This window comes from Lutjanus erythropterus, chromosome 11 (assembly GCF_056507025.1).
Source record: "Lutjanus erythropterus isolate fLutEry1 chromosome 11, fLutEry1.hap2, whole genome shotgun sequence".
Classification (NCBI taxonomy): domain Eukaryota; kingdom Metazoa; phylum Chordata; class Actinopteri; order Lutjaniformes; family Lutjanidae; genus Lutjanus; species Lutjanus erythropterus.
This window is the reverse complement of record NC_139327.1, coordinates 27,755,001-27,776,745: the sequence shown is the minus strand read 5'-3', so window position 1 is coordinate 27,776,745 and position 21,745 is coordinate 27,755,001. Positions and strand designations below refer to the sequence as shown.

The 21,745-nt window shown below is 41.9% G+C and overlaps 1 protein-coding gene and 1 pseudogene across 1 annotated transcript; both read left to right on the top strand.

Moving 5' to 3' along the window:
• Positions 1 to 305: 305 nt before the first annotated feature.
• On the top strand, positions 306 to 7,481 carry spry4 (sprouty homolog 4 (Drosophila)). The gene is made up of 2 exons (XM_084729865.1): positions 306 to 556; positions 2,994 to 7,481. The coding sequence occupies exon 2, from the start codon at positions 3,045 to 3,047 to the stop codon at positions 4,194 to 4,196; it is 1,152 nt and encodes a 383-aa protein (XP_084585991.1). The 5' UTR covers positions 306 to 556; positions 2,994 to 3,044; the 3' UTR covers positions 4,197 to 7,481.
• A 1,917-nt stretch (positions 7,482 to 9,398) lies between these two features.
• LOC146319268 (uncharacterized) overlaps positions 9,399 to 21,745 on the top strand; it is a 25,643-nt pseudogene continuing 13,296 nt past the window's right edge.

Sequence of the window (21,745 nt, the reverse complement as noted above, 5' to 3'; positions counted from 1 at the left end):
CCAAAAAAAGCCCCCACCACCACCTCCTCCTCCTCTTTCCCCCCTTCTCCTCTCTCCCCCACTCTCATACACACACACACACGCCTCATTCGCCATTTCTTCCCATTCATAAAAATCTCGGCATCGCGCCTGCGCAATGCCATTCGGAGTCCTCCCCATTCATAAAAATGTAACCTCCGCATTTCAGCCCTCCCGAGTCGCTCTGCCCTCCCATTCACAAAAAAAAGCGAGAGAGAGAAAAAAAAAACGCCGAGGCATCTGCGCAGTGCCGTCCCTTTCCTTTCCTCTGCCCTCCCATTCATAAAAACTCACTTCCCTCCCCCTCGGTGGTTGCAACATCATATCCAAAGCTCTGCGTCCACAACCGCAGTCGCCTTTTACGCACCAGCGAGGGGAGAATAGTGCAGGAGACGCAGCTCTCCTTTCGCCTATATTATCTCCTAACATTTGGACTTACTTTTACTCAACATCTGTGGATACTCGCTCGGACTGGACTATATCCTGCGCGCAAACGCCGTGCGCAACGAAGAGATGAGAATTTTATCCTGAAACCACAGTAAGTGATCACCTCTGCTGTTTTTATCATCGTTTAATGTGTCTAACTTGTGGTCGTGTGGCTGCACAAACCGATTATTCGCTCCCTTCAGTTTAGCTGCTACCTACGCTTCACTGTTCCTCTCCAGCCGCTGAATCGCAGGCATGAAAACGCTCCTGCAAACTCTATTTTGCAACAAGCTGCTTCCTCGGAGCCGTGTTTGCACTTTGAGTCAATATTTAACCACCGATTTCGTACCAAACGCAAGGTTGAGGGGACACAGTGGCGTATTTAAAAGCGTAACTTGCTTTCTGACAGCCGATACGTATTTGAACATCTACCTCGTCGCTATTTATGGTTATTCTAAGTCTAGTGTCACGATAAGAGATCAATATTCCCATGTCTGTGTAAATGTGTCCACTCTGAAGCCTGTACATGTTGTGGTCTATCTCGGGCGGTTCGGTTGCGTGTCTCGTCCTCGCTCTGCAGCGACCGCCTGGTTGGCGCACCATATCGGTTGTGTCAGGTGTTTTTGCCATTAGCTTCTCACCTTATCCATCAAACTACTTATAAAACATCAAAATATGCTTCAAATCAGCTTATTTTTAATCGCCAAAAGCGATAAACGTCCAGATTCACGCATCAAACGACGCATTTAACCGCCGCCGATGATTAAAACTCCCCCCCCAGCCGTGTGTCTGGGGGCACACAGTGTACCATTTTCTTTATCAGTGTCTTAATTTTGTCGTTTACTGATATTAAGAGCGAGGGTGCTGAATACGTGGTTACAATGCCTATATAAACATGCTATTTGAGTATGCCGAGCGGCCGCCTCCGGTTTTTATGACTCAGTCCATTCACATATTGAAGGGAGGGACGCACACACACACACACACACACACATACACACACGCATGCACGCACTTGCACACGCACTGTTCCGGCTTGGAGCTCATAATGGTCGAGATTTGACGATCACAAGCGCTTGTGTCGGTGCCAGCAATGTCGCAACAGGTTTCTCAACCAGCCAGGCTTTTGCAAATCGGAGGAAAAACAGAAAAAAACGATGGCGACCACTGACACATTTTTAAACGAAATACACCATAAATCAGCTCTAATAACACAACTCGACTGATTCTTCTCGGAAAATTCAGCCTTTGCCTTGAATTAATAAATAATCAAAAACATAATGCATCCTGTGGGGGGATTTTGCAATAAGGTCACTAAACGCCGCAGGTATGGGTCAGTGAAAATGACGGCCGTACTGCGCCGTTTGCCTTCAATAATCTTTTTGTTTTCTGTAAATAAGTAGGTTAGGTCTGCCGAGCGCTCATCGATGAAATGGATGAAACCGATTTCATTCAGGCTCGTCATGACTGGAGCGCATTAATTCATGCAGTGCAGCCAGTAGCAGCTTTCATTCACAAAAAGCCTGCAGTTCACAAAATCAGATCCATTCACAAATCCCCAGATTCAAATGTACCGCACACTGAGAAATAAGAATAAGATAAAATTATAATTCTTAGCGTAAGTTAATAGTTGTGATTCTATACAAAGACCTCATTTTCTTTGCCTCTTTCTTGCGTTCATTTTGGCTTTGTTGAAGTCCCCTTTTCTGGCAACCTTCTTCTCTTCTCTTTGCGCTCTGCCTTGTTGTTTTGCATCTTTGAGTCTTTTGCATGCAAACCCTGCTCTCTGGTGCTCCCTGCTCTTTGGAAGGGAGGCGATGAGAGCCCAACTTCCATTGTTCTAATGTCAAAGTTAGAATGGAGGAGGTTTGAAACCCTGTTGGTATTCAGTCGAAAGATCAAGATCGTTTGGAAACTCTACATTCAGATTATTGCAGAGATCCGGCCCTGGAAAAAAAAGATTTTGGTTTGGGAGACTGAAATGCTTTGGTTTGTAAAGATTTAATAATTGTTGTGGGTGATGTAAACTACTTGTGCTGGTTTTACAGGCTGATTTGAAACTAGTGATCCCTGCAGCTCTTGGATAGTTGTATGATTTATTACAGTCATACAGAAAAGTCTCAGTCATGTGGGAAAAGTAGTTTTAGTAGATTAATCATCAACGGTAGCAATGCAAAAGCAGCAGGAAATTATAACAGAGGTAAAAATTGTATTTTCAACCTGATCCTCTAACACAAATTAATGTGTATAATTAAATACAAGATTGAATACATGCAAAGGATCATGTTTAGTTTTAGACAAATTGAGGAAGGCAGTGTGTTGCTCTTTATAGCTAACCTGGCTCTCACTCTTTGGACAGTTTTCTGACATATAAACTTCTTGTAAAACTATTTTTCCCCTGCCACAGTTTTTTCCTTCAACTTCTATGCTTTCTTTGTGGTTTAAAGTAAGGTCGTCAGAGAAAAACAAGATGATCAAAAGGCTGAAAGAGCACGACTTAAACCAGCAGCAGATGCAGCCGGTCATGACTGTCTCTTTTGTCTTTGCAGTTTTGCTAAATGCTGCTTTAGAGTGAAGACGTGCGAGGCACCGGCCTACACATGGAGTCCAGGGTTCCCCACCACATCCCCGGAGTGTCCTCCTCCCTCATATCCCAGCCCCTGCTGGACAGTCGAGTGCCATACGGCCGTCTGCAGCACCCTCTCACCATCTACCCCATCGACCAGATCAAGTCCTCGCATGTGGAGAACGACTACATCGACAGCCCCGCCGTTGTCTCCCAGCAGCCCCCGAGCCAGAAGTCAGCGAACCGAAGAATCACCTGGCTCGGTCAGAATCAGGAGGCCTTCCTGGGGGCGAACCACAACCATCACCACAATCACCAACACCAGCACCACCAGCAGGGCAGGTGCGAGCCCCACCCACACCAGGACACCACCACCCACCCTTGGATTTCCTTCAGCGGGAGGCCCAGCTCCATCAGCAGCAGCAGCAGCACCTCTTCCGATCAGAGGCTGCTGGACCACGCTGCACCCACCCCGACAGTGGACCACCACCCAAACCTGCACCCCCACCAGGGCCCCGTCAACACAATCACCACCCGAACTCCAGGCTGCTTCACCTCCCCTGAATCAAAAGTCCTCACCTCCTCTTCCTCTGCCTCCTCCTGCTCCTCCTCCTCTAAATCGCTGGACCTCAAGTCTGCAAAGATGCCCGTGGGAGGCGTGTGCACCACTGGGGGCCAGCAGGGGTTGGCGCTGATCCCATCCTCCCCGGCCGAGAAGAAGCACCTCCTTCTCTGCGAGCACTGCGGGAAGTGTCGATGCACGGAGTGTACGCTCCCCCGGACCCTACCCTCTTGCTGGGTCTGCAACCAGGAGTGCCTGTGCTCTGCTCAGAGCCTGGTGGATACAGCCACCTGCATGTGCCTGGTCAAAGGGATCTTCTACCACTGCACCGAGGACGAGGACGACGAGGGCTCCTGCGCCGACAAGCCCTGCTCGTGCTCCCAGGCCAACTGCTGTGCGCGTTGGTCCTTCATGGCTGCCCTTTCCTTCGTCCTGCCTTGCCTGGTCTGCTATCTGCCGGCTACGGGCCTGGCCAAACTGGGACAGAAGTGTTACGACAATGTTAGCAGGCCCGGCTGCCGCTGCAAGAACTCGCAGGGCGGCATGAGCGCCCCTGTGTGTAAAAACGGAGGTGTGGAAGCAAAAGTTGGGACGCTAGAGAAGCAGCAGCAGCAGGGGTCATGATAGTGGACCAAATTGGCTGGCAGTAGCCGTGCTAAAAAAAAACGGACAGGACCACACAGTACTTGCTTGCTCTCTATGGATAGGACAATCCAACACCAACCCCTTAAACTACCCCATTAATCTGCTGGAAGATGACTTATGTAAAACAAAGGTACTTAAATGGCTTCTTGACCTACGTTTGATAGGGTGGATGATCAAAAGGGGCCTGATCTGAGAGAGTTGGCTCCTAGGAAAAGCTAACAGCCCCTCTGAGATGTTTTTTTTGTTTTGTAAGAGTGTCACAAGAAGAAGAGACTTGTGGGACTGGTGTTGTTTTGCAAAGATGGCTGAAGGCACAAAAGTCATTGTACCTCTCTGCTGCTCTGTATTTCACAGCTAATTTTGTAACGGTAACTAACCAGAAGCTGGTTGCTGGTCCTCGGATAACCCTGAAAGTTATTTGTTGGAGATAAATATCTGTACACCCCCCTCCCCAAACCCCCAAGAGCACAGCCCAGTGTCCCTCTGTCTAAACAAAACAAGTGATTACCTATAGCTGTGGCTTTATGATAGGCCACTGCGAGAGTGAAACCACCACTTACTCTCTCCACTATTATGATGTTCACCATCTTTTAGTGTCACCATTTTTCCTCTTTTAGCTTAAAGATGCTAGCTCAGTAATGCTAAGAATATAGCTCTCAGCGGAGGAGCTGTAAAAACAAACCTAAAATAATAGTAATTTCCCATGATTCTCACTCTGTATTGTTGTGAGAGAAAAAAGATAATCACTTTACAGTGTGTTTCCTATTTTTTGGGGGGGTGAAGCCCAGAAATTCTAAGATTTTGAATGCTGTTCACCAATCACCTCAGAGGTAATGCATGTCATGACCTGCATGCTCTAGTCTAATGGTTACCCACCGTGCTAGAAGTCGATGTGTCGTAGAGAAATGTGTAAAAAAAAAAAAAAAGAAAAAAGAAAAAAGAGTACACCCAACCTTCTCAGGGACTGTTACAGTAATCCTCTCTAGAACTTGGCCTACAGCATGTTGATTTCTAAACTGCCTAAGAGCCTGGTCTACTTCCTCTTTGCACAAGATGGCAAAGAAACATTTAGGGGCAAAAAGGCAATAGTGAATAATTTAAAACAAAAGTAAGCTAAGTGAGAGACAAACTGGCCAGAGAATGATGTTTCCGGAGGGGAGGAGAGGGGACGCAAGTGATAGAGAGTGAAGAGAGAGGAGGGGAGGGAGGGCATAGCAAAGTCGTTGTTGTGTTCGTATCTAGTCAGCCTTTGTCGGAAATCAAACCTGCCACTTGCACAACCTTTTTAGGAAGACGCAAACCCCTTAAAGGATGTACTAAAGCACAGTATTAACCACCTCAGCTATCTCACACTATGTTTGCGTGCACTACATTTACACCCCAGCCCCCCCTCCTCTACACACAGTGTCTTCATTAAATTCTAATCATTATGCTGCATAGCTGCGTTAGTTAGATAGTCTGTCTTTTATTCTGAAAGTCTATTTTTGTGGCTTGCATGACGTTCTTAGGACTTTGCCAAAGGAAGCTAGCATACAGTAGCTTGTTTTTCGCTGTCTGAGTGATCACAGTTGTTATGCACTCTTTGCCAAATGGGAGTTGACGGCAGTTGGTTCTTAAAGGCATGCTGCCCTTTAATACAGATGGCCTTTTTTCTGTTTGGCATAAAGGCATACTGTCTTTGTTGCTTCATAACACACACACACACACACACACACTCACACACACCTCTCTTTCATGTTGCACCCTTAACTTCCATTAGGGCGCCTAACTCTGCTCATATTTGTCTTGTTGCACAAAGCTGGAAAAAAAAGGAAAGAAAAAACACACTGTCCTTAGTCTTGAATGTATGAGGCAATATTTTCAAAACCTAGCAATTCAGTCCGAGAGAAAGGTGCCAAAACTGAAGAATGATTGTGTGACTGGGCAAATGCCTGGTGACCTGTAGGTGGGGCGACAAAAATCACAAATGTTTTGACAATATATTTAGTAATAGAGCTATGCAGGTGAAATGTTATTTGCTGTAAATAGTTTCACAACATTTGTGTTCTTTAGAAGAGACTTTTAAATGTCCTTGAAAGATTGCATGGTACATTATAACTACAATTCAGTACAAAAATATATAGAGAATATATTAGATATATATTTTGAGGGTATTTTTGAGGTTGTGAAAGAGAGAGAAAAAGAAAAGAGGGGAGGGTTGGTGAGAGGAAGGTTCACGAAGGGGGTAACAAAAACAACTTTCTATCACTAGCACTTGATTTAGAAAAGTGTGCCCGGCAATAAAAAAAGAAAAACTCCTGCTGTTTATGCTATCCATGGCTCATTAGCAGTCGAGAGGCTAAGCTAATTCCCCGGTTCCTCTCCGAGTCCTAAAGACTGTGGACTCATTGAATCCACACAGGGAACACAATCTACCCCTATCCGGATCAACCCATTTCCTGCTGTTACTGCTCAGTGTCTCAACCCTCTCCCCTCTCTTTCTCTCTTTCGTGCTTTTTTTCCCCTCCTCTTCTTCCCTCCTTCCTCCCTGAGAAATTGTCCAACAAACACCCCTGGCCTTGATTGACAAACACAGCTGCTGTGCATAAACTTGTCATACCACAGAGACGGGAGAGAAAGACAAGTCTGTCTCTCTTTCTCTCCCTTTCTCGCTGCCCCCCCCCCCTCCACCGCCGTCTTTGTTTTTCTCTCAAGTTGTGTTCTGTGCCATCTTTTTTAACCAGCGGACCTCTTTTTTAAAACAGTCGCTGCCTTTCTTTTTCTTCTCTGTCACTGCAAGAGTAAATGTTCTTCACTTTCACGTTAGCTTTATACTTTTTACATGTGCTCGCTAGCCTGTTCAAGGTATGGAAAAATCACCAACAATGACAAGTCAGTGATTAAAAACTTATTATTATTTTCTTTTTTTTTTCTCCTTTGCTACAATGCTGTGACTTTTACACACCCGTACCCTGATTTTCATTTTTATTTTCAACCCAAACAAGAGGAAAAGTCTCATACAGCTGGGTGATGCTACTCCATTCCTTTATGCCTTTGCAAATGTCAATGTTGGGGATTAAGAACGAGATCTGTGCTTTTGTTTTTGTTTAGATATAACAAAAAGAAAAAAAATCTCTCATATAAAAGGTTCCCTTTATAGATATATTTATTTTGAAGTTCTATTTTATATAGTATTTATTTAGATGCCAACTTTTTTGTTTGTGAAGAAAGCTTATGTCGAAATGGAATGTACATTGACAATGGAAATATATATTGTTAAATATATGTTGGCTGTTGTGTCGTTCCTTACCTGAGTAGTTTTCTGTCAAATAATACATGCACACACACACACACACACACACACACACACACACATACATCATACACTCTACCTTCCAAATGACCATGCACTTGGAGAGGCATTACAGTAGGAGGGAGTTTGGACAAAAATCTACTCCTTGTGTGAAGATACATAGTGGAATTTATTGCCAAATATGTATTAAGCAGCATTTTGCAGAATAGTGAGAAAAACCTTAAACTGGCAGTAGACCAAAATTAACAATACGCATTTTTTGCACTTTTTGCAAGTTTTGGAGATACTGATATAACAATACCAAAACAAGAAAATATACTCTATTAAATGATGAACCTGATGTGTACAGCATTTTTGTTCATATAAAATTAAGTTTGCTTTTTAATTTAAAGTTTGCTTTTAAAATAGATTAAAAGTAGTCAGCCATGACCTAATCATGGGCAGAAAATTTATATTAATTGTCTTTGGCAATCATTGAATTAGTTATGTACAACTGCAAAACAAAAACGGTGCAGCTGTCATTGCTAATCATTTTATAAAATAAAGTAAAACTATAAAATAAAATAATTACCCATGTAAAATCACAGTAGATATTGCAGTACTCAGTGTCTTGCTACATCCCATGCATTGCCGTGGAGACATCTGCCTTCTCTTGAATATAATGGGACTAAATGGCGCTCAGCTTGTGGTGCTCAAAGTGCCAAAAAATACACTTGAAAAACTCAACAGTAATGTCCCTTTCCAGAAATCATGACCTGGTTGCTCAAGATAAGACACAGACCTTGTTTTGAGCAGTTCCACGGAGGAACTATTTCCTTTCTACCAAACTTCGCCTGCCAAGTGTATCACCGTGCAGAAAACAGCATGCATCTACTCACAGACGAGAGGTTACAGCTCAGCCGAGAAGGACGCCGTTTATGTTCACATCCTGCGAGCGTGAGACTCTCATCCATGAGACACACTAATAACCAGTTTTTGACAAATGTTGTTTAACTTAACCAGTTGTCATCTTGCCTTACTTATAATTTAGAAATGACAATAAATGTATTTACTCAGAAGAGTGCGCCTATAGTTTCACATCTGATGTTTAGTTTTTAGTAGCAAAATTGGCCTTGAATTTAATTAAACAGTCTTACATTTAAAGGCAGAATCAGTAGGATTGTTGCTGAATCTCCTTCCCAGGATGTCAAATACAGATGTACTGGGTTGGTAAAGCATCCCAAGCACAGCAAAACAATGAGAAAATAAGAAGGTACAGGTGGTGGGTGGGGTCTCTGCAGATGCAAGTGCCGAGAAGGATCATTTTTGTATGAGTCTATACATTGTTTTTGATAAAATCCTGCATATTTTGCCTTTAACTTATTGACACATGCAGACATCCTGTTTAAACATCCCTGCAACCACTTACAGACGTCTTATAAAGGTGTTTTTGTTGCTAGATGCTGATTACTTAAACTATTAATCATTCTGTAAAAGAATATTTATGGGCTTTAGTTGTTTTACATCCACACTTCAACTTCCTGAGGTCGCCCCTTCCTGTGTCTGAATAGATCGCTCTCCATAAAACACTGTTAGGGCAGCGGAGGCCAAATAAAGCAGCTTGACCTCAAACTGAAAGAAAACATTACATAAGTCGCAGGAAATAATTCACCGACTTCCTCTCTGGACGATGTAACATTAGACACAAAGCAGTCAGATGGTCACTTCATATCAGAGATTATATTTGATGGCTGCTGTGTGTGTGTTTTTGTGTGTGTGTGTGTGTGTGTGTGTGTGTGTGTGTGTGTGTGTGTGTGTGTGTGTGTGTGTGTGTGTGTGTGTGTGTGTGTGTGATTTGCAGGTTAAACTGACTTCCTTCTAGTTTATAGGGGTGGTCTGTTATAATCTGGATGTGTAACATTCCTTTCTCTCCAAAGCACCTCCTTATGAAGCACACACACACACACACACACACACACACACACACACACACACACACACACACACACACACACTGTCGTCACCCCCCACCCCCCAGCCCACCTGTGCTGCTGCTGTTACCCCGAGGCGTTCTTCCTCCCCTCATGCCCTTCCCCTCCCTCCCCTCCACACGCTTGTTTCCTGGGTGTTTACCCGAGTGCACCTGGGAGGAAAGGAGAGAACAAATGAATGACACAGAAAGGGTTCTTTGCTAGACCAAGGGTTCCATTTAGAACCTTTTTTTTTTTTTTTTCAAAGAATCCTTTTTAGAAAAAAGAGTTTATGGATTGTTCAGAGCTTGGGCCCTATCTTATGCTGATCTAAAGTACAAGTGGAAAGTGGAATTCACCTATCAGCTGTGTCCAAGTGCCCTGATTAATTCACTGTTTAGGCCGAACATGCAATAAACCAATCAGAAAGCTGGTCCTCATCACCTTTAAGAAGCAGGTGCATGCGCGAGAGTGCACAATATATTGAGAGAGCAGGACGTCTCCGGGTTCTAGATGGATCCCTCGGAATTAAAAACCACTTGGCAGAGCCCCCTGGTTGGGTTCTAGATGAATCCACTGGAATATAAAACAGTTCTTGGTGAAAAAAAAAACTGGAAGCGTTGATGAAACCTTTTAGATATAAACTGGTTCTTGGTAGAACCCCCTGGGTGGATTCTTGTTAGCACCTTCTTGTTAGCACACCATATTGGGTTGTTTGGCTTGTCCCCATAGGAGAACCATTTATATTTGGTTTCGTCTAGAACCCTTTGAAAGGGTTCCAGTTATAACCATGATAAACGATTCTACCAGAAACCAAAAAAGGGGTCTCTGACGGGGACAAGCCAAACAACCCTATATGGGTCTAGTTAGCAACTTTATTTCTAATAGTGTAGAGAAGAGATGGTGAGAGAGGAAAAAGTAGAAAAAGAAGAGAAGAGAAGAGAAGAGAAGAGCTTCCAGCAGCATCACATAAAGAACATGTTTCCGCTGCAGAAGCCCTGCAGGCGCTGCAGTGTCTGCTCCAACAGGTGAGATCAGAGACCAACCTGCCTGTTTACCTGCCGGTCTGTCAGCACCCACCTGGGACTGCACACACACACACCCACACACACGCACGCACGCACACACACACACACACACACAAACACCTGCATTTGACTTCCTCCACACCTACATTGTCATCTCCACCCCACCGGGCCACATACATATCATCAACACAGGAAGCTTCAGCACAGGCAGGTGAAGAAGAAACCATTTATTATCGGCTAGTATTATGGGCGGCTGGATTCACTGTCGCGGGTCAGAAACTGTGTATGCAAATAATTATTTGTGCCGTGGTTTGGCCTGCTGCAGGGTTGGGTTTACCACAGGAGACAATGCAACAAACACCAGCCAGAAAACTGATATTTGAAAGTTTTTAAAAACAGATTGTGCACATGTTTACTGAGAGGAAGTCAGTACATCAGACTGCTGCTGCTGCATGTTTGTGCTGTGCTTCATTTGCAGTGTTATTGTACAATGTCAAGAATAAGGTCGTCACACCCAGCACACACACACTCACACACACACACCAACACAAACACGCATCAGCTGTTGTTATGGCCAAGTATTTCTGTTGTGCTGGTAATTTCTTACACATGCAGACATTCTCAAATCCAAATATGACAGTGTTACATTAATGTCCAACAGAAAAAAACACAATGTTAATGATCTAAATTAACAACTCAGAACAGGATATTAATTAAATGTGCACCTTTTTGTTAAAGAGAAAAATAAAATAGCAAAAAGTATTTTAGTCACTTAAAAAGGCCAACAAAGCAATATTAGTTTTAAGTATATGCTATATTTAAAATATTTTCACTACTCTATCTTGCCAGCAGACTGCCTTTTCTGGCAGGAAATGGCGTTATGTAAACCAAATATTGCTCTCTCCAAACCATCCAAACTCCAAAGCCGAAATTAGTTATTTTACCTCGCAGAACATGGGAGTTGCTGGTCTACCGCTGCCTCGATCAGTTAGCTTGTTTGTGTTATTGTGTAACTTTGGTTTTTTAAAAACATAGTTTAAAGTCACTCAATAATACAAACAAACTTTCAGATTGAGGCAGTGGTAGACCAACAGCTCTTGGCTTCTTCAGGGTAAAATGACTGATTTCATCCTTGGAGTTTGGTTAGTTTGGAGAGAGTGATATTTGGCTTATATAATTGTGGGGTTTGGAAAAGGCTGTCTGACTGAAAAATATTCTAAATATAGTGTAAAACCTAAGCTGATATTGATTTTCTTTTTTTTTTTTTAGTGGACCTTTTTTAGGTTTACATTTACGTAATAGGTTTTGCTGCTGACCCTGTCCACAGCTGTACATTTAATAAAAGCTTCTGTCCTGATACTCCTCTCAGCATCTACAGTTTGGAGAAGCCGAGAGGAGACAACCCCATTTCAAATAATCCAGCGATCCATTTAAAACAGTGCTCAGACTGGGGAAGATGCTTCCAGAGGGTTGGGTCTAAAACACCAAAGGCACAATCACCTTTTGTTTTGCAGTCGGAGCAGAGATTGGATTAAAAAGTCCGAGGTTTGAGGATCCTAGTGGTTGAGGGGTGGAATATGGTATGAGGAGACTGGAAAGTTTAATTCATGCAGTTTCTTGTGCAATCAGGATCTTGTAGTTAATTCTATAGTAAGCTGGTGGAGGACAGGGCCAATGTGGGACAGTCAGCTACCTCTAGTTAATAGCTGTATCACAGAAAGTTCCTAACTTGCAGATCTTAGCTTAACTGGTCATGGAAATTAGGGTTAGGACCTGATTTAAGAAAAAAAAAGTATTACAGATAAGTGGATGTTCCTATGGTAACTTGAGATAGGAAATGTGTATTACACAAGCATCCTAACTTCCCAAAATCATTCCACCTGCATTAGTAACTTACTAATGTAGTGTTTGCTAACAGTAGTGTCCACTAACAGTAGCTGACAGTAGGGTAAGCTAACAGTGGCTAATGGTAGTGTTAAGATTAGTGTTAGCTAACTTGAGCGCTAGCAAACAGTAGTGTTTGCTGCCTTGTTTAATCCATATGGCTGATCTTTAATTGCTTACTTTTAATGTTTTTTTTGCTCTTTTTATATGTTTCAATGTACAGTATGTGTCAGTAAGTTTAAGAAATCAACAGTTAGAAAGTTTTTTTGACTGGTAAGATTTGGAAAGTAGTGTTGATGGCTAGGTTACAAACATAAAAGTTGATAAGATTTTGGATGCTGAATTGAGTATTTGGAATTTCCTAACCTGAGATAGGAAAGGAATAAGACAGGATTCCTAATATTGGGGGGGAAAATCTATATTAGACTCTATCTTAATTTAAGTCTCAGGCCTAATATAAGAAGTTTCTGTAATACAGACCCTGGCAGCTGCATTTTGAGCCAACTGTAGAGGATTTAGACCAGATTGACTGAGACATGTGTAAAGGGAATTATAATAATACAGAAGGGAGAAAATTAAAGTGATTAATAATTAGTCATAGGAATTAATAGTTTTAGATCTGTAGAGGACAGGATACATCTGATTTGTACGACTTTTCTTATCTGCAGTAAACAGGAGTAAATGAGTTGAGTTACATGATGTAAAGAGAAAGAAGAGGAGAGGACAGTAACAGAGGGGTCATTTTATCCTGTAAAAGTGTGTCAGTGGCCCTCAGGCTGGATGGGACTTTGTTCCAGTTAGGACACATGTAACCCAGTGTGCGTGCGTGTGTGTATGTGTGTGTGTGTAGGTGTTTGTGTGTGTGGGTGTGTGCTGGTCCATAACTACACGAGTCACACTGAAAACAGAGGTTGTGTTGCGATAACGCTTGACAAAGGGATCATCAGGTGAAACCTCTGAGTGACACAATCTGACTTGACCCATCTCATGTTTGTCTTCTTATCTGCTGCGTTTCCGTTCATCGATGTGACCTGAGATAGAGTTTAAAGGGGGGCAAACCGCCACTTTTCAGCGTGAATCTGCATTTAGGTGACATATGTTAGACTAATGCTCTGAGGCCGCATGGGAAAACCACATGCCAGTTTCCTGCAATGACTGATGTTTCCTCTCAGCTGGTGTCTGAATCCATTTGAGAGCTTCAAGAAGCCGAAACTGTAATTTTTGACTTTCCAGCACTTATGTGCTTCAAGTTAGCTCAAGTAAATCCCCCGCAGTTTTCTGTTTAGATGACATATTGCAAAAGTCATTTTCACATCTGGTGTAGCGCTCAACCAAAAACCCCTCGCCCCATCGACAACCCCCAAATACACACACACACACACAAACACGCACTCTTTCCTCTCTTCCTTCCTTTTCGCCCCTCTCTCTTTTTCTGTCTGGCAGAACACAATCTATAAAGGCAGATTTTTTAAAATTGTTTATTTTTTCCTTGTGCAATAAAATGTATCTTTCAACATTTTATCAAAATTAATATTAAGACTTATATTTTGTTTGTCAACTGTTAATTGCCACTCTGCATGTCTACATGTGCTGTGCTACTTGCATGACTATTTGTGCCGAAATGCTGTTTGTTGTTGTTGTGTTATTGCTCTGATGTTCTGTTGTTTCCTGCTTTTCTACAGGGCTTGTGTTCTGTATTTAGAATTCTTGTTTTGTTGCTGATGTTGTCTTAATTCTGCCCTGCTGTTGTGTAAATGCTATTATTTTGTAGGTTTCAAAACATCTTGCCAGAGGACTCTCCACAGGATCTTTTATTTTGAAATTTGACCTCTTTCGGATCCTCTCTGCTGCAGCATGGCCGCAACGCAGCCGTGTCTGGTGGCATCTAGCTGTTAGCCGTTTCTGCTGATTTTTACAACAACATTAGGGTTAGGGAAAAACCTGTAGGCAGAAATCAAGTTTCTGTTCAAGTTTTTTTTAATTTTAACTGAATTTTGAAAAAATCAGCAAAAGAAAACAGAGTTTATGTTTGTTTCATGTATAAAATTTGACAAATTCCAATGTTCCCACTTTTTTAATACACAAATTGAAAAAGCAGATAATAACAGGTGGATGGAAATGCACTTAGAGACTTTGGAGCAGGATAATGATAGCAAGTGAGAATGAGTTTGTGTGCATGTGCACATGGGTGAGTTGGGGTTCGTAATGCTTGTATGCACACGTGATCCTGTGCAGGTCTACAGAAATGCACGCTCCTATATGGGACAGACAGGGCAAGTGCACGCTGTTTGGAAATGGGACCCCTGACATTTAGACCTGCATATTGCAAAATCATGTCGCCTCACACCACACATGCACACACACATGCACAGATGTGCAAACACACACAGTATCTCCTCTGACCCCTTCCTCCTCTCTTTCCTCTGTGGAATTCAAAAGTAAAATGAAGCTAAGTGTGACAGGACGGCTTCAGCAGCAGGAGAAACACACATTTCAACACTCGGGAAGTGTAAGGGAAAGCAGAAAGGAGCTTCTGGGACAGTCTGAGGAGAACAGGGAGCAAAGGAGGAGCAGTTGTTCAGGATTCTGAGAAGCTTGTGTGATTTAACGTGCATCCGTTCTAAAATGGTCAACAAGAGCCTCAGTGTGCTCGAGCTATAACTGCAGATATTAGATCAAAAACATCTTAAAGTTTTTCAAGACAGCTATTGTCAAACATCCAAATAGTTTTCACTTCTAGCATGTCAAAAACCAAACTGGTGGTGCTGGAACAAAGTATTTCTCAGTTTACGGCTTATGTGTTCCTTTGAGCCTGAGGAGGCGAAAGAGGAAGAAAGACAGAAAGAAGAAGAAGAAGTAGAGAAAAGAGAGATTAGCCACGATTTTTAGCGCTGCAGTTGCCTGCCTACCAGCAAGTCAGCCAGGCAGTCAGCCTGTCCACCATGAAGCCAGTCACCCAGCCAGCAAACAAGCCAACCGGTCCATTTCATTCAGTGGGGCCACTGGCATGGGACCAAGTAATGCCACTAAACAAAGAGCTACTGTCTTGCATCACTTCCCCTCAGAGAGGCCATCCAGGCCGCAGCCTCTTATCACCAGGCACTGCCAGTCTGCAGCACACCGAGGCCTCCACCACACCGGCCTCTTTACTGCTCTCTGTCACTGCCGTCTCTCATTATACCACCATTATACCCCAAACCCAGTATCCAGGGGGAGGGTTTCATCTCAGCTTTCAGGGGCGTCAACAAAAGGGGCAACGCATTAAAAAGAAAAAAAAAAAGAAATTAAACCCATCAAACAGCATTTTTAATTGAATTTAATCTGACCTTCCAGCATAAAGGAGGACAATTTTTCCATTTCTTTTTAGTTTTTTTTTAAATAGGGACGAGGTTACCAAACTTTTTAAAGTCAATAATGACTCTTTTTGTTGCACTTTTACTGATAACAATAATAATATTTTTCGAATGGGAATGTAATTTTAGACTTTTTTAAAAATTTAAAATAATGGTAATTTTTAGAAATAAGAGAGATCAGAAAATCACAACGCATACAAGCAATGGTGGCAAAAGTACTGAACATATCCTTCTCCTTTGTTACTCAACATCAACCCACATTTATCTGTATTGTTAAGCCCCACATCTCATCATTTACCAAGTTTACTTTTTCTTCTCCATTAGCAGCATTTATACTTGTCTATTCCATCACATATTTATTAATAAGTTGCAAGCATTTCACCAGTATCAGCATATTTTAATCTTCAAAATGTTTAATTTGGAATCAGTTAAAATATCAAATAATCTGGTACACTAAGTCTTTGGCAATATTGTTCACCTTGACATTTTCACCATTTTACACTTAACATAAGGCTCCCTTTTGGCAGTTATGAATGGTAGTAAGTCATTTATAAAATTCAAAGTGTTTTACAGTAACTCATTAGTAAGATTAATTAGTAAACAGTAACTCAAACTTGCCAAATAGTGAGCCCACAATGATATATGACAACTGTTAAATGTGTTTGCTATTGTTTATTAATGATTTATTAAGTGTTTAAAACGTGATTAATAACCTAATTATGAACCATTTACAAATAATTTATAAGCCTAGTCTTATTGTAAAGTGGTACCATTATTCTTATTGTGTGTCATCAGGCCAGATTCTCCATGAAATCACACAGAGTGTGTGTTTACATTTTCACAGGCTGTGTTACAGTGAGTAGTACATTATCCAGTTAAAAATGAGATCTTTATTTAGGTCATATTATCTTTCATGCTATATTATGTTATTATTATGGTGGGAAAACTATTGCTTTTGTCCACAGGGACCCTCAAAAAGTCTTGAATTGTTCTGTCTGCATTTTCTTGTTGTTGTGTTTTACTGCACTGTCTCTTGTATATTTGTTACTGAGTCTTTTGTTTTTTAAAGGCCTAGCCAGGGATGGGCTATACATGCTATGGCGTGTGGCATATATTTATGCTACATACTTGTCTCTATACAAATAAACTTATAATTAAAATAATGAATTAAGTCAAGGAAAATTCAATAAAGGAATCTACACCAAATGAAGTAGCTTGGTGAGTATCGATGTATCAATCCTGCAGAATCAATCCATCCATCCCTTAAATGTGCATTTTTAAGAAAAGTGATCATGTCACATAATGTTCATGCAGTATTAAAAGTTTAGACCAATAATTTAGGAACACACATGTCAGTTCTCTATTGTCAGTGGACTTCAGCTTCAAGACCACAGTCTTGCCTCTCAGATTTGCAGCTGAGGGAGTAACATTTTCTGAACATCTGAAGCCTAAAAATGTGGTATTTACATATTATTCTGTTCTATTGTGATCCTGTTATTTTCTTATTGCAGAAGTGAAGCAGTGAAAGTCTGGAATCTTAATGGGCAGCTTTGCTCCTCAGTCTTGATAAGTATTCTGCCGGTGTAGTTTGATACTTCCTTTCATTCCACAACCTCTCTCCGTGTGTGTGTGTGTGTGTGTGTGTGTGTGTGTGTGTGTGTGTGTGTGTGTGTGTGTGTGTGTGTGTGTGTGTGTCATGGATGCGTGTCTGTTTTCAACAGGCCCTGTGGCAGCCTAAGGGGGGTGGACATGTGTAAAGGAACAGTTGCATTCCTTTCAGATCCTCCTCTCAAAGGGAAAACACACACACAAACACACTCATTCAGATCTATACAAACTGAGCTTACAAGAACACACAAACCTGCACCCTCTCTCCCCTCTTCCTCCCTCTTCTCCCTCTCCTTCTCTCCCTCCTTCTGAACAACAGCGGAGCAGAACGGTCCCCCGAGGCGTCGGAGGGGCCAAAAACTGAACCGACCAAACTTGGCTTCCGACCCCGGAGCAGCGACACGCCCACTTGGCGGCGGCCTGCAGTGCATTCCTGGTGAGAGCATTGTCAAAGCCAAGCACTTCCTCTGGAGCAGGGCCAGCCTCGCCACAATAACATTTCATACATTTATCTCCTGGCTCGAGTCTCTTACACTCAGTACTGACACAAACACAGAACAGACACATGTGTGCATGCAGAAGACAGAAAGTGCACGAACATGCACACACACGCACTTGCACAGAACGGTATTGCAAAACACCGCTGTGTATTTCTATCTTTGCCTCCCCTCCTCTCTGTCCAAGTGTTCCTATCTATGTTCCTTCTCTAATCGTGTTTTCTCTTTTCTGAAGTGACTCTTCACCTCTCATGATTTCACTACATAGCAATTAACATCACCTTCACCCTGACCTCCACTTGCTACTGATATGCATCTTCCTTCTGGACATCATGGGTCTCTTCTTGAGTCATCAGACTCTGATAAAGACGCAGTAGCATCAAGACATTAGTCTCTGACTACTAAAAAAAAGTTTTGTCGCCTCAGTCTGTGTGCTCCAGTGTTTTTGGTTCAATCCTCCAAATTTTTTCGTTTGACAATAGTATCTCACCCCTGACAGGCCTTCAGTCCTTGTGAGACAGTTGAAGCATGTTCAACCTCCTTCTTCACACATTAACACATACTAACCAGTATCTACTATCGGCAATACACTGACTATTGATGAGTACCTCATACAGCCCCGCTGCAAATAATCCACACTGTCCCTATTTTTTAAGAAGAAATGTGCTTCTCTCTTGTTATGCTAGTAAAGTGTCACTGCCTTCAGTGGAATCAATCCAAACACAATTAGCATGAACTGACTGAAATCAACTAACGATTATTTTCTTGATTAATCAATCATGTTGTCTATAAAATCTACAAAAATAGTGAAAAGTTAGTGTTATAAATTTCCCCAAAGCCCAACATGATGTATTCAAATTGTCTCTTAGTCTGTCCTAGATTTGGCTTCATGCTTCTTCGTTCTCACTGATGTTCCTGACGGTTAAACCTGTTTCATTCATGTGTCTGTTTGTCTGTCCGTGCTCCAGTTTATTCTGTCAGGACAAACACCAGAAGAGCCAAACACACACGCACAAACAGAGACACACACGGACGCAGAGTCAGAGAGAGAGGAGACAAGAGGAGAGAGAGACTTATGTAACAGGTATGACTTCACAGGAAGTCAGCACCATTGTGTGTGTGTGTGTGTGTGTGTGTGTGCGTGCGTGCATGCATGCATGCTTTTGTTTGTTTGTTTGCTGGCTTGTGTTTATCTTGTATACTTTTGTGACAGTTTGTTTCTTTCATGAATGTGTCCATGTTTTTAGTGTGTGTGCATGTCTGTGTGTGTATAAGTGGGCAGATTGCTCAATGCTGACTCATGGATGTATGTGTGTGTGCTTCATGGTCCACAATGAAGCTTTGTTGTTGGACTCAGGAGGACGGGTCAGTGTCCAGTTTTCCCTGTGTGTGTATAAGATGTGGATGGTGTTGTTTGATTTGATCATATTCAAAAATACTGGTGTTGAAATTTACTGGAAAATTGTCAAATATTTCTCTGCTGGCCTGTAATTTAAGAGTTTTATTTTTTCCTCTAATGTTTGTGGATTAAATTGCTGTCAAACTAAATCATCCGAACAGAGATACATATGGGAATCTGATGAGTTGTTAGCAGCTAGTTTGCAGGAATTAAGTTCTGCACTTCAGTGCAAATTTGAGTTACTTGTAGTTGTGTATTTTCTTTTAGTGACTTTTAATACTTCAGCTAACTATTGTGCTTCTTTCTCCACCATATTTATGTCACAGCTTTAGTTACTTTACAAATTAAGATTTTTGCATTCAAAACATTTGAAGACACGACTTATAAAATATGATGCTTTGCTCCAGATTAAACTGCCCAACAGTGGTACAAATGTGATTGTGACATGATTATGTATTTTAACAAATTGTAATCCTTTAACTTCTGCTGTTCTAGACAGTTCTAGAACTTTTCTGTATAACTTTTCCATTCTGTTATAGAACTGTCTGTTCTGCAGCTGTTGCTGCTGTGGAATGGTTCTGTTCTAGAAGTATTATTATTTTGTTTTTAATCTGTTCTGTTCTAGAACTGTTCCATTCTGTTATACAACTTTACGTTTTGTGCTAGAACTGGCCTGTTCTGTTCTAGAACAGCTCTATTCTGTAATGATTCTCTTCTGGAACTGTTCTGTTCTTGAATGGTTCTGTTTTAGAACTCTTCTGCTCTACAACTGTTCCACTCTGTTCCAGAACTCTCTGTTCTTTTCTAGAAGTGTCCTGTTCTGTTCTAAAATACTTCTGTTCTTTTCTAGGAGTGTACTAGAACAGTTCTACAACTGTTATTGCTATTGGTATTTATAGTATGGTTCTGTTCTGGAACTGCTCTATTCTGTTCTAAAATTGTTGTTTAATAACTGTTGTATTCTGCTCTAGAGTTGTTCTTTTTCTATAACAGAACAGAAAGAAAGCTTGTGTTGGATACATACATAAACACACAGGCCTTAACTTTTTACTTAAGTACAGGATCACTCTCACACACCATGGGAGACTCGAAGTGTTTAGTTGTGAAGGTTGGATGTTTTCTGATAAACTTACAGCAGCTTTGTATTACAAATCCAACAGTGGCCGGGCCAGCGACTGAAATAATGATGTTACACACATCTGTTACTGCACTGAATCTGCCAACTCACTCTGTGGCTCAGGAGAGGAGAGGAGAGGAGAGGAGAGGAGAGGAGAGGAGAGGAGAGGAGAGGAGAGGAGAGGACAGGAGAGGAGAGGAGAGGACAGGAGAGGACAGGAGAGGAGAGACCCTACTCTTGTGAAACTTCGCTCTCGTAAATTTCACACGGTCACATCTTCTTCTAACAAAGTTCTACCCTGACATGCCCTCTCTTCTTCCTGTTAACATACATCTGTTTAGTCAATATCGTGAGCAACAAGGAAAATCACCACGGCAACCCATCAGAAACAACCAGCCTCTCACGCTTCAGCATCTATAGGCAAAGAGAAAAAAACAGGTCAAGTCATGTTTTCTCACATATGTGTGAGTTGTGTGCATTTGTAAATGTGTGTGTGTATGTGTGCATGTTTAGGACCTCGGGGTGGGGTATCTTGGCATGTCTCACCACGGTTCAATGTTTCCTTTTAGCTCTGTTGGCACTCTCGTGTTCCTGTTGGCTGACCTTTTCTCTTCCTGTGAAGTTCCTGTCATGCACTCTCTGTTTTCGAAGGTCACACATCTCTCAGCCGCAGCCAGTCGTTCTATGTAATAGTTTAGAACGAGGTTTGTCATCCCAGAAACAGAAATTAAGTTGAAATTTTTCATTTAATGACAGTTTAATTAAATTTACAGGCACTTCTGAGTCCTTTGCTTAAAAAAGTGGGGATTTCTTCATCATGCAATCAAATATTTTATTGATGTCAATTGTAGCCATTCTGACTGAAGGGTCATGCTATTCAGGCCCAGATCCAGAAAAAAAAGTGACTTGGGCTGGGGCTGCATAAAAGGTCTTTTGTCCTCACCTTCATTAAATCACCTGAACACCAGGCTACTACAGTATAACCATACAGACCTCTACACGCACCAGACAGGTCCGTTATAACTTGTTACTATTCTCTTTTATGAAAGACACGTCAAGTTACAAGCACTCATAGTCCTGTCCAACTTTATTTTTAGCAAAAGAAGCATATGTTTTATCCTTGAAATACATTGCACAGCAAATGCTGCTGTGTGGCATTAATTACGTAACTTGTGACCATGTATGAGGAGACCATGTACGAGATGAGATACATTACATTGGTCCGATGTAATAGCTGGCCTGTATTGTTTCAGCTAGCTGTAGAGATTCACTTCCAGGGCAACTTTGTAGGCAGAAAAACTGGATTGTCCGTTATGTCAGTTATGTATATTTATTTTATCCAGGTGTTTTAGATTCCATAAGAAGAGGCTTACCCAGCCATTTGGAAAGAGCTGAGGGAAA